The sequence below is a fragment of the Megalops cyprinoides genome, chromosome 9, assembly GCF_013368585.1.
Source record: "Megalops cyprinoides isolate fMegCyp1 chromosome 9, fMegCyp1.pri, whole genome shotgun sequence".
NCBI lineage: Eukaryota > Metazoa > Chordata > Actinopteri > Elopiformes > Megalopidae > Megalops > Megalops cyprinoides.
Window position 1 is genome coordinate 33,511,763 of NC_050591.1, and position 12,515 is coordinate 33,524,277.

The 12,515-nt window shown below is 49.9% G+C and overlaps 1 protein-coding gene across 2 annotated transcripts in view; it reads left to right on the top strand.

The window, feature by feature from the left end:
- The window catches only part of LOC118782784 (mediator of RNA polymerase II transcription subunit 13-like), a 60,178-nt gene that overhangs the window by 7,226 nt on the left and 40,437 nt on the right, over positions 1–12,515 (top strand). For both annotated transcript variants that reach the window (XM_036536339.1, XM_036536340.1), the window contains exons 2-3: positions 549–783; positions 7,545–7,713. In XM_036536339.1, the coding sequence (XP_036392232.1) occupies positions 549–783; positions 7,545–7,713 (404 nt within the window). The remainder of the gene's footprint in view (positions 1–548; positions 784–7,544; positions 7,714–12,515) is intronic.

Here is a 12,515-nt window from a genome sequence, read left to right on the forward strand (position 1 = left end):
CACTCGTAACTCACTGTCTCAGTTCAGTTCAGTTTCAGGCTCTCACTCGTAACTCACTCTCAGTCTCAGTTCAGTTCAGTCTCAGTCTCTCACTCGTAACTCACTGTCTCAGTTCAGTTCAGTCTCAGTCTCTCACTCGTAACTCACTGTCTCAGTGCAGTTCAGTTTCAGGCTCTCACTCGTAACTCACTCTCAGTCTCAGTTCAGTTCAGTCTCAGTCTCTCACTCGTAACTCACTGTCTCAGTTCAGTTCAGTCTCAGTCTCTCACTCGTAACTCACTGTCTCAGTGCAGTTCAGTTTCAGTCTCTCACTCGTAACTCACTCTCAATCTCAGTTCAGTCTCAGTCTCTCACTCGTAACTCACTGTCTCAGTGCAGTTCAGTTTGTTTTATTGACGAGTACACACTTGCAGTGCCGAAGCGTACGCTGAGATAACAAATGGAACGATTAAAAAAAAAAAAAACATCCTGCAAGTTTCTCACTCCCCCGCTGTCCTCACCCTTTCACCGTCTCCTTCTCACACTCTCTCCCCCTCTCTCCTCTCCAGGCTGACCTGACTGGGATTAAATGGAAGAGGTACGTGTGGCAGGGCCCCACCTCGGCGCCCATCCTGTTCCCGGTGACCGAGGAGGACCCCATCCTGTGCAGCTTCAGCCGCTGCCTGGCGGCCGACGTGCTCAGCGTGTGGCGGCGCCACCAGATGCCCGGCCGCCGCGAGCTCTGGCTCTTCTGGTGGGGCGATGACCCCAACTTTGCCGAGCTCATCCACCACGAGCTCACAAGTAAGCACCCCGACTCTCTGCTGCGCTGGCTCCTAGCTGTTCTGAGGCTGTACTCCTCTTCTCCCGTCTTTATGATACATACCAGCCAATAATGTCCACATCCAGATCTGTAGAAGGCAGAGATGCCTTCTGTTTCACAGAAGTCTTAACAAAAAATGTAATCTCAATGTGTATTAATATTAGGCAGCAGGAAAAATCGGTGTAGATGGGTATTAATCTCAGAGAGCAGGTAAAATCAGTGTGGATGGGTATTAATGTGAGACGGCAGGTAAAATCAGCGTAGATGAGTATTAATGTGAGACAGCAGGTAAAATCAGTGTGGATGAGTATTAATGTGAGACAGCAGGTAAAATCAGTGTGGATGAGTATTAATGTGAGACAGCAGGTAAAATCAGCGTAGATGAGTATTAATGTGAGGGAGCAGCGGGTCTCAGTGTGGATGAGTATTAATGTGAGGGAGCAGCGGGTCTCAGTGTGGATGGGTATTAATGTGAGGGAGCAGCGGGTCTCAGTGTGGATGGGTATTAATGTGAGGGAGCAGCGGGTCTCAGTGTGGATGGGTATTAATGTGAGGGAGCAGCGGGTCTCAGTGTGGATGGGTATTAATGTGAGGGAGCAGCGGGTCTCAGTGTGGATGGGTATTAATGTGAGGGAGCAGCGGGTCTCAGTGTGGATGGGTATTAATGTGAGAGAGCAGGTAAAATCAGTGTGGATGGGTATTAATGTGAGGGAGCAGCGGGTCTCAGTGTGGATGGGTATTAATGTGAGGGAGCAGCGGGTCTCAGTGTGGATGGGTATTAATGTGAGGGAGCAGCGGGTCTCAGTGTGGATGGGTATTAATGTGAAGGAGTAGCGGGTCTCAGTGTGGATGGGTATTAATGTGAGAGCAGGTAAAATCAGTGTGGATGGGTATTAATGTGAGGGAGCAGCGGGTCTCAGTGTGGATGTTCCGGCACCTTCCCCTCTGCGTTCTGCTGTCCTCCTCCTTGGCGTGGCTCATCGCTCATCTCGGCGGGCCTTCGAGGAACGCTCTTCGCCTTTCCTGACAGTGATGCATGTGCGCACATCACAGCGGCGCACACGCCCACTCCCCGCCGAGCCGCTGCTCTCTGAGATTACTGTCGCGCCAGGATGAAAAGGCGAGCGTCGGGGGCGGGGTTTCGGCTCAGAGCGGGGAGCGACACCGGCGAGTCTCACCCCCGCGGCTCGCAGGGTTTCCACAGGCTGAGGAACATGGAGGAGGGGGAGGAGTGAAGTGAGCCGGTGAGGTGCGCTCTCCGCCGGCCTCGGCCGTCACGCCTGTCACGTAGCCCGTGCTGCCGTAACCATGCTGTGATTGGCCAGGAAACGGGCGCTGAACACCAGGGGCACTGCCAGCCTGTGCCCGCTGGAGTGGAGTAATGAGACCGAGTACAGAATGATGGAAAAAAAGAAAGGGGGGGAAAGGCAGAAAGTTCCACAGGAAGGAGCAGGACAGTCAGACAGAAGTGTGCTGTAGGCATGTCCTGAAATGGTCAGTATGCTCTGGGTTTGCCCGTGTGGAATAGCTGGCATTACTGGAAGGGTTTTTAAAAAATGTTGTGAGTAATAATTTCGCACAAAGTTCACAAAGTCTCCCTCGGATTCCTGGCCAGCGGAGCTGAGCCAGGAAAGCAGCGTCTTGGCTGTGACCTCTGAGTGGAGCGCGTTTCGCCGGCGTTTCAGTGCAGAGGGCGATAATGGCCCTCCATTAGAGTGGCCTCCAGCATTACTCAGGAATAAACCGTCCCTCCCCCACGGGTCTGCTGGTTTGAACCCGGGTGGGTGCGAGGCTCCCGTCCCGCACAGACGGCAGTGAAACTCCTCCGGCCACCAGCTGATTGCAAGGCGTGCCCCTAGTTTGGCACCAGCCCAGCCGAGGATCGCTGGGGGTGTGAGAGCGGCTGATTCCAGAACAGTGAGAGCGTTTACATCGCTGAAGAGATTACAGGGCCCACTCACTTATCGCAGCTCTCTGAGCAGTGTCACCACTCAGCTGGAACGGGTCCATTAAAAAAAAAGATGGCCGCGCGTAAAAATCTCTGCTGTCGGGCCTCGATGTTTCCAGCGCTCGCTCTCTCAGCCTTTCAGCACGGGCGAAACACTGATACGGTGGCTGACTGCATGTAGTTGCACTCGGGCATGACATGTCTGTATTAGATCAGGCGCTGTTAATCACACGGCCCTGCGTCCATGGTGCTGACACAGTCAGTGATTTCTGTTGCCAAAGCAGTGCTGCCCGTCCATTCTCACTTCGGTTCTCTATAACTCTCACTGTCTCCATGTAATGCGCTCAGAGATGTCGCCTTTATTAAGAGCGCTATATCAAATAAATGTGATTGTGGCTCACATGGGAGCGTAGAGATTTGCTTTGAGACCGCTGTGTCAGGCAGCGAGCCAGAAAGCTCTCAGCTGCTGAAACGGGGGAAAACGCTGGCTTTTTCCTTCTTCAGAATTGACTGTACTGCATAAAAGGGCATGGTGTAGAAGACCCCATTGTCTGAAGTGACTTTTTTTTAAGCCCAGTGAATATCTCCCGATGGTGTGGGTGCGCAGGGTTTACCGGGATGGTTTATTTTCACATAACGGCTCTTAACGGCTGCTGTGGAGCAACAGGCGAGAGCCGCAGACGTGTCACTGCCCGGCGCTGTGTGGGTACGCTGGAGAGTGCGGTGGCCGGGTGAAATGGCGGCCTGTGGCGGACACAGCGCATCACTCGTGTGCGCCCTGCGGGGGTTCTCCTCCCCCACAGGCCTGGGGACAGTGCCGCCCGTCGCCTCACCGGCTGCATTTCTGCGCTCTGCAGGGAGCCAGCTGACGGATAGCTATCTGTCTGTGATGTCAGACAGCCAGTGAATGAGCTGATAGGGTAGCAGCAGTGATGTCAGACAGCCAGTGAATGAGCTGATAGGTTAGCAGCAGTGATGTCAGACAGCCAGTGAATGAGCTGGCCAGCTGTTTGTTAGCTACAAATGTCATAATTTCAGCCGTGTGTCTAGTGTACATTGTATTTCTGAAATAAAGTGTTTGCATTCTTTCTTTTCCTTTCTTGCCTGGAATTTATCTTTTTGTTCAAAGTTAAGATTTAGAGGGTATTTCTTAATTTCCCAGCATCTGTGAAATGCAGGCTTTGCAGGCTGTGACACAGAGGTCTCTAAATTGCAGTGCGTGACTCTGTGTGGTGAGTAATAGTGATAATAAGGCCTGGTTAATTAACTGGGCTGGCATGTTGGCTGCTGTACCCTTGAGCAAGATACTTAACCCAGATTGCTTCAGTGAATATGCAACCGTATGAATGGATCACACTTTAAAGCATAAGCGCTCTGTCTGCAAGTTTGTACATGAGACCCTTGATACTTATGAAAGGCAAAGAGGTTTGTTCCCCACAAAACGTCCACATTTTATGTATGTATACAGAATGAAATGGCGGCCTGTGGCGGACACAGCGCATCACTCGTGTGCGCCCTGCGGGGGTTCTCCTCCCCCACAGGCCTGGGGACAGTGCCGCCCGTCGCCTCACCGGCTGCATTTCTGCGCTCTGCAGGGAGCCAGCTGACGGATAGCTATCTGTCTGTATGCGCGTGTGCGTGTGTGTGTGTGCGCGCGTGTGTGTGTGCACGTGCGTGCGCGTGCTGCTCCATGGTGTTCCACTCCTCTCCACATTAAAGCTCTCCTGAAGGCTGCTCATTGGACAGCTGAACGCTGTTTATGATCTCTCGGATTTGCATCATAAACACACTTGTCTTAATTTTATGTGCAGGTTTTGTGCTTTTGCAGCATGTAATCAGTGCTTGTCGTTAGTAAGACCTCATCTGCATAAGTTGATTGAATTCAGTTTCCCAAAAACTGGGAACCTGTGATCTGTCTAGCCGTGTCTAGCATTATTTACCAAAATCAACCAAGTGAAATTGGAGATGAAACAACTGAAGTTTATGTGCTTATTGGTGTAAATACAGTGTAAGTGAGATATAATTCCTGAGAAAACAGGCAAACGCTGACATGAATGTCTTTGACAATTACCCAGCCGATCTGCATGTTTGTGGAGAAGTGAAATTTTGGTTCTCAGTTGCAGGCACACTGATTGAATCACAGCTGTGTGTCAGCACCTCGGAGTGCCGTCAGAGGTGGAAACGTGAGGAGGGCTTTGTGTTTGCGTTTCGGAGACGGTGGATGGGAATTCCTCACAGCCACGCCTTCACAGACTGGGCCCTGGGGCGTTGGGAACGGAGAGGCCCTAGAAGAATGTGAAGCATGCTGGTTCACATATCTCTCCGGAGGGGGAGAGCGAGAGGGGCACAGCACCCCTCTGTCTGAGCGGGAGAGGAGATCTCCCCATCTCCCCGTCGTCTGACGTATGGGGTCCAGTCCCAAGGATTTCGTATGTTACCACTCTTCTCAGACGCCTCGGGTGTTCTGCGGTACTGGAAACTGTGTCAGTTCCCAAAAACGCTCCCAGTAACTCCGGTGGGGAATTGGTGACTGTGCCAGGTTTCAGAGTCAAACAGGAAGCTGTGCCTCTCAGCACTGTTCAGATTTCTGATTGGTTGCATCCGACTTGCTCTAAGATTGGCTGCTCTGTAAGGTGGGATATCCTCGAGGTCGTGAGACTTGGCTGCTTTCTGAGCAACTCTTCCTGCATTGTTGACCTGTTTTTTTCATGGTAATTTCACTGGTTCCACAAATAGATGTTTGGTACTTTTTGGAGATGGAAGGGATTGAGAGAGCATTGTGTTTCACAAAAGGAAAACTGTGGAGGAACTGTTGAATATCTTTGCAGTTCAGATGCTGACATTAGTGAGGACCGAGGAGGTGGACTGTAGCACGTGTTCCACAGCTAACAGACATTCCAGGGCAAAGAGAGGACCTCTGCATTGCTAACATTAGCTGATGACAGCCCCCTCTTTCCTCACTGTCCGTTTGAACTGCTAATGGTCGTTCTCTCCTCCCTCTGCGTTCTGGCCTCGGTTACACTGGCAGGAAGAAGGGCCTATGAATAGGGCTGCGATTTTAGCGCTGGGATTTTTGCAAATGTCACGTGAGGGCGAATGCAGTGTATACTTAAGGTTCCTGCTGATAAATATTTTGTTCAGACACAGTGACAGGATAGAAAAAGGTCCCATCATCATGAAATTTTGTCCGTTTTCATATGTCAGCAAATCATCATTTCATTAGTATTAAATAAAGTTCCACCAGAAAGCAGGCATGATGCAGATACATTTTACAAGCCCTTGGTAATGCCTCTAAATTGACAATAAATATTTCAGTTAGGCTATTCCCATAACGTTCACTGAATTTTGCAATGAGACCCTGAGACACTGTGACCCTGAAATGGATAAAACAATGCTTGTGCACAATAAATGAATTCATAACTTCATTTATTATTTATTTTAGTGCTTTAATTTTCAAAATTCAATTTGAGCATTAATTCTTGGATGCTAACAGGACTTTCTGACAGAGATGATTTGGAAAGTGTAATGATTTGGAATTTGTAAAATTCGGTAAATGAGGGGTAATTGTCAGTTAACAGAGGTCATGCTTAATGTAAGTCATGGAATGATACACGCTTAATGCAGCATCTTATGTACAGAAGCATGCTTGAATTGGCTTAATATTTTATGTGCCGTTGCAAAAGACTTGCGAAGAATTGATTGCCGTTTGCTCTTGCTGTGGATACTGGGGGTGGAAGTGGTTTATCGCTGGTGTTTACACAACATATTACTCTGCGGCAGAATGTTGAGTGTACTTTGAGCGCAGTAGCCCCGGAGAAGATTCCATTCTTGGGGTCGTGGACTGTGCGTGAAATGTAGATGATGATTCACATGAAGGTGAGCTGGCTGATAAGGTAGCCGCAGTGATGTCAGACAGCCAGTGAATGAGCTGTAGGGTAGCAGCAGTGATGTCAGACAGCCAGTGAATGAGCTGATAGGGTAGCAGCAGTGATGTCAGACAGCCAGTGAATGAGCTGATAGGGTAGCAGCAGTGATGTCAGACAGCCAGTGAATGAGCTGATAGGTTAGCAGCAGTGATGTCAGACAGCCAGTGAATGAGCTGGCCAGCTGTTTGTTAGCTACAAATGTCATAATTTCAGCCGTGTGTCTAGTGTACATTGTATTTCTGAAATAAAGTGTTTGCATTCTTTCTTTTCCTTTCTTGCCTGGAATTTATCTTTTTGTTCAAAGTTAAGATTTAGAGGGTATTTCTTAATTTCCCAGCATCTGTGAAATGCAGGCTTTGCAGGCTGTGACACAGAGGTCTCTAAATTGCAGTGCGTGACTCTGTGTGGTGAGTAATAGTGATAATAAGGCCTGGTTAATTAACTGGGCTGGCATGTTGGCTGCTGTACCCTTGAGCAAGATACTTAACCCAGATTGCTTCAGTGAATATGCAACCGTATGAATGGATCACACTTTAAAGCATAAGCGCTCTGTCTGCAAGTTTGTACATGAGACCCTTGATACTTATGAAAGGCAAAGAGGTTTGTTCCCCACAAAACGTCCACATTTTATGTATGTATACAGAATGAAAGTAATGTAATAACGCAGAATGTAATAATGCAGTAAACATGTTGTTAATGTGTGTAGCTATGTAATTATAGTATAGATGTGTGTGTAATTTGTAAAACAGATGTAAGAGCCTCAGTGCTCCGGCCGTCCCGGTGCGGGCTCTCGCCGGGCGTCCCGGTGCAGCTGTGTGACCCCCCCCTCTGACCACGTGTCCCTCCCCCCCTGTGCCCGGCGTTGCAGGCGAGGAGGACGGCGTGTGGGAGAGCGGTCTGACCTACGAGTGCCGCAGCCTGCTGTTCAAGGCCGTCCACAACCTGCTGGAGCGCTGCCTCATGAGCCGTAGCTTTGTACGCATCGGAAAGTGGTTCGTCAAGCCCTACGAGAAGGACGAGAAGCCCATCAACAAGAGGTAAGGCCCCACCCTCAGCCCTCCTCACGCCCTCTTTCCCTGTCCTCCGTCCCAGCTTTCCACCCCCCCCCCCCCCCCACCTTCTGCCCCCCCGCAGGGCGCTGTCCGCCAGAGCCCCAGCCGTTCGGGGTCTCCCGTTCCCTTGTTGTCCCGGACGGTTAGATGGTAACGGGTATTTGGTTTGGAAGGAAATGGAAGCGAGGTCGTTATGGCTAATTGCGTCTCCGACCTTCGGAATTTCACTTACCGCTAATCTAGTTTTTTGAGCGGCTAGGTTAATTGACCGCTCAAATGAACTTAGAGGAGCTGCTTCTGGTTTAATTCGGTACTAGTTCTGCACAGAATACATAATTTGGACTTGGGTTTTTGCTGGAATTTTTGAGGGTTGGGGGGAATTTTATGAATTTGCTGTATCAGCTATATTTTTTGTTTCTGCTGCATTGACGGGTCGGGGTGATATGACAGATCTTTTGTCGCTGATGGACTTTTAAAAACCGGGCCTAAGAAAAATTTAATGGAACGTCATCCTGCACAGCAAAGAATGACAGCAGCTGAAATGTGGCGTTCTCACAGCAGGTGAAAAGTGAGAGTCTGAGGAAGTGGTGGGGGGAGACAGTTTTAATGGCAGGAGAGAGTTCATTACCACTGCCTGTCTCTGCTCTCTCTCAGTGCTGCTGCGGGCAGCCTGCTACTTCGCACTGTCCTGAGAGTAGTGTGGTGTAGGCTGCGTTTGCGTGCCGCGCCAGTGCGCGTTATCAGGAAACCCGAGAAATTTGATTGCCGTGTTTCTCAGCCGCTGTTTTGCATTTGTGTTGTTTAAAGCTAAATATAAGCTGGTGGAATGAAACTGGATCTGCATGCGCTCTGTGGCAAATGGGCACCAGGGAGAAACCCGAAACCTCCGGGTCGCCCTCCGCGCACTCTCCCTAAAAGCAGAGCGACGGCGGGTTGTCTCTGGTTCAGTGGAAATGGTGGGCTGGGCGCGCCCCTCAGCAGCACAGGGGGCATATCCACAATGCACACTGAGCACGTGCAGAAAGAAAGGAACTGTCTGGGTGTGGTCTGAGCAGCGTCAGAGTCTGGCCAGTGCGGCCCCTTGGCATGTCACCCCAACGCTTCCCCTCGGCGTTGATCTGGTGCCCCTGTGTGTGTGCAGTTTCCGTGGATCATAACTGCCTTTTCTGCACTGTCCATGCTGAGTGTGGGACGGGTTGTGGCTTATTTGCTAAGCCCTCTTTGTCTTCAGTTAAACAGTGAGGTGGTTTTTGAACAGATGACATGCTGTGGGTTGTCTTGTGTAACAAACGTGTTTAAATCACAAATCACAAAAGTCACAAATGTTTTCCGTGTTTCTAGTTTGATTACCTCGCCTCCATACATGATAGGCTATTTGGAGTGCCGCTGTTAGCGTGAACATGGCTTACTCATAGCACTCTGGTACTGTCAGACATGAACCATATTTAGATTTGTGGTTTGCCTGTGTTTTGGGCAGATTACTGGCAGCCTTGGTAATATCACAGGGACTTTTTTCAGTTAAACACTTTTGTGTGTGCATGTTAATGTGCACACACACACATACACACACACACACACACACACACACACGTGCATGCACATGCGCACACGGTCTTCTTGCGTTGCAGTTTATATTTCTCCTAATTTCCCCTGCGGTTTGTAATTTGGGAACGCTAATGTGGGCAGACATTTATGCAGTAGTTACACTGCGGCCAGACTGCCAGTATTTATGGAGTGAAGTGGGTTGTGTTGGATTGATGCTGTACTAATTGATCGCATATATCTGGACTCCTCCTCTTAAGCTTGTACTAAGTCTGCTACCCTTTAAAGTTTAAATACCCATTTCCTGCTCATGTTACCTGTTGTGGTCAAAGCCGAAAGTAGTGGAGGGCATATGTTTCTCAGAAGGGGAACGGGAGTAGTCAGTGCTGTCTGGGGACGCTTATGGTTGAATCAGGTGGTTTTATGGTCAGTCAGGTTTTTGCAGTTTTTGACCTTGTGCATCTTGTGTTTTAGCGTTGAGTAGACACAGAGGCACACTAACCTCTGTAAGTTTTCTGTTCTGTACTCCGCTGCTGCGTGGCCCTCCTGGTCTTTCGCAGGCCCCAGTCCTGCGGCTTTGACCTTTTCCTCCAACTGTTGGTCATCACATTAACGGCTCCAATTAATTAATCAAAGCTTAGCTGGAATGAAAAGCAATATCCTCTGTTTGCTTGCCACTCTAATTCCGAGAGCGGGAGAGAAAGGCGTCTTTGGCGCAGTGTCCTCACGCTAAACACCAGCGCACTGAACCAGCTTAGAGAGAGAGAGAGAGAGACTGGCCTTGACATATCGCACTGCCTTCACCATTGGAACTGTGGTGTTCCTGCTGGAACCGGTCTTCCTAAACACACACCGAGGTTAATATTCATACTCACGTTTATGGGATGTGAATAGATTTGTCGGTAATTTGAATAAAAAAAAAAAACCTCCCTGGAGTTTGGTTGTCGTCTTTCTTAATCCGCTTGCCGTTATTGCCAGTTGTGGCCGTTACCGAAAAAGGTCGAGCTGCCAGCGAGGGTTGTGAATGGAGCTCTGGGCTGCCGTCGCCACGGTGACAGACTGTCCCTCCCCCGTCTGTGTTTGTGTTCGCCGGCGAGCGGTTAACGCGTCCCCTGGAGAGGAAGCGGGGGGTCCCGGGGCACCCCGAGCCGCCGGTGCCGTGACAGCTGCATTCATCATGCTGTACACACATTTCATCATCCCCGCCGCGCGGTGTGCGTTTCTGCCGCCGCGTCCGACGGGGGCGTTTCAGCAGCCGTAACGTACAGCAGCCAACCCCCCTGTGAGGGGCGCGTTGCGCAAGGCTCAGGTTCCTGTCGGCTTTTATGTAATGGGTTGAAGCCACTTCGGAGGACACATGATTTAATTTGATTCAGCCCCAGATTTAAGATACAGACATTGACGGTGCATGCGCTGTCTGCGTGAATAGGGCTGAGAGGAGCACGTTAGTGCATGGGATCCTAACGAACAGCCTTTGGACTCAGTAAACAATTTAAGAATTAACAGATCTGGATAAAAATATCCTGTTATCAGAATCGCTTATCTTTTAGTGTAACTTGTGTAAATATTTTTAAATGCACTATAAAAGGAATTGAACTTGTTTTCCCTGTGCAGTGTAGACAGGTAGCAAGAGTGTGAAATAGAAATGATGTGAGTGGCACACCAGCAACAGTGCACAGCGGTGAAGCAGTGTGTTGGTTGCTTGTTGCTTGTGTTGTAGAGCCTTTGCCAAGTGTGAATGTGGGGTTCCTGACTGCACCGCACCAGTAGTTCTCTCACGCTCACCAAACAGGTGGCCCACTCCCAGCTCACTGCTCCCAGCTCTCTACTCTCAGGAGTCTGGGTGTGTTCAGCCCTGGCTCCTGAGACCCACACATGCGTTCTCAGTCTGTCTCTCTTCTGAAACTAAAAGCTGTTTCTCGGTCCTGCCGCTTGATCACTCCGCAGTAGACCCGAGCTCCCGCTGAGCTGACTGTGTCCGTGCACACTACCGCAGGACCGTGTCTGACGGCCGAAACTCCGCCCCCCCTCGCTGCAGGGAGTTCAGCTCTCCTGGAGCGGTCTGTCAGCGGTCATGGCTTGAACACACACACACACACACACACACACACACACACACACACACACACACTCACTTGTGCTGGATTACAAACCTGACCAGTCTGTTTGGCTAAAGCTGCAAATTTGCATAGATTTCTAGCTAGTGAGAAGCCAGTGTTGGTGGATCGGAGATGTATTTCAGGGCTTCGATGAGGAGTGTGGTCTTAAATTATAATAACCTGTTTTTTTCCCTCTCTTATTCAGTGGGCAACATGCTGCTAGGAGCAGCTGAGCTAATTGTAAAGAAACAGGCAAATTGATAATTGAGGAACTGCCTGCAGCTGTACACTCTTTATTGATAGTACAGACAATCATCACTGAAACAGCGGGGACGGCCCGAGCATTGTATTCTCTCTCCCAGTACATGCTGTAAGGCACCTACACACATCCCACTTCCTGTTAACTGAAAGACAGGTTTTGGCTTGTGTGACTGATGTAACCCAATCTGTTCTGCTGTTTCTGAATGAAGCTGGGATATTGTAGTGACTGAGGTCAGGCCTCCGTGCTGGTGCAGGGCCTTGTTTCTGTTTTTAGCCGGAATTCTCAGGCCTCAAGCAGCGAGCCGTTGTGATCAGATGGTGGCATCACGCAGTGGGCGTGAGTCATGGCGCTTTCGTCAGCGCCGTGGAGGCGTTCTGTTTGGGAGAGTCGTGCCGGATCGCCTTACCTGCTGCGCATGTTTTGGAATGCACCCTTTCCCTTCTACCCAGGCTTTTTCTGGCTCTTCTCTCTGAGACAGTCACTGCTCCCCTGACCTGGATCTGCTCTCGCTGTGTTGATAAGCATCGTAACCCTGCACACTTAAACTTCCTCGAGCGTTAGAGCTTGGTGTGTGTCAACCTCAAAGCGCTCAAAACCGCCTTCACCTGTCAGTAGTTTTTCTGTCTGAGTTTCCTCCACAGCGAGCGCAGTTTGGCACGATTCAGCACAGCCACGTCAGTGAAACTGAGGTTTGTCTGAAATGTGTTCTGAATTTATATTTGCTGTAAATATCTGCGTTCATCTGGGGACATGCGTGTGTGCTAGTGGACTCTGGTGCGAGAGCCTTGCAAATGAGCGCATTGGAAGAGGAGCGTGAAGACAGAGATGAGAGGGGCAGATCGTGGTCTACGCCCAAGCCCTGGGGGAATCTTCTGTATGCTCCT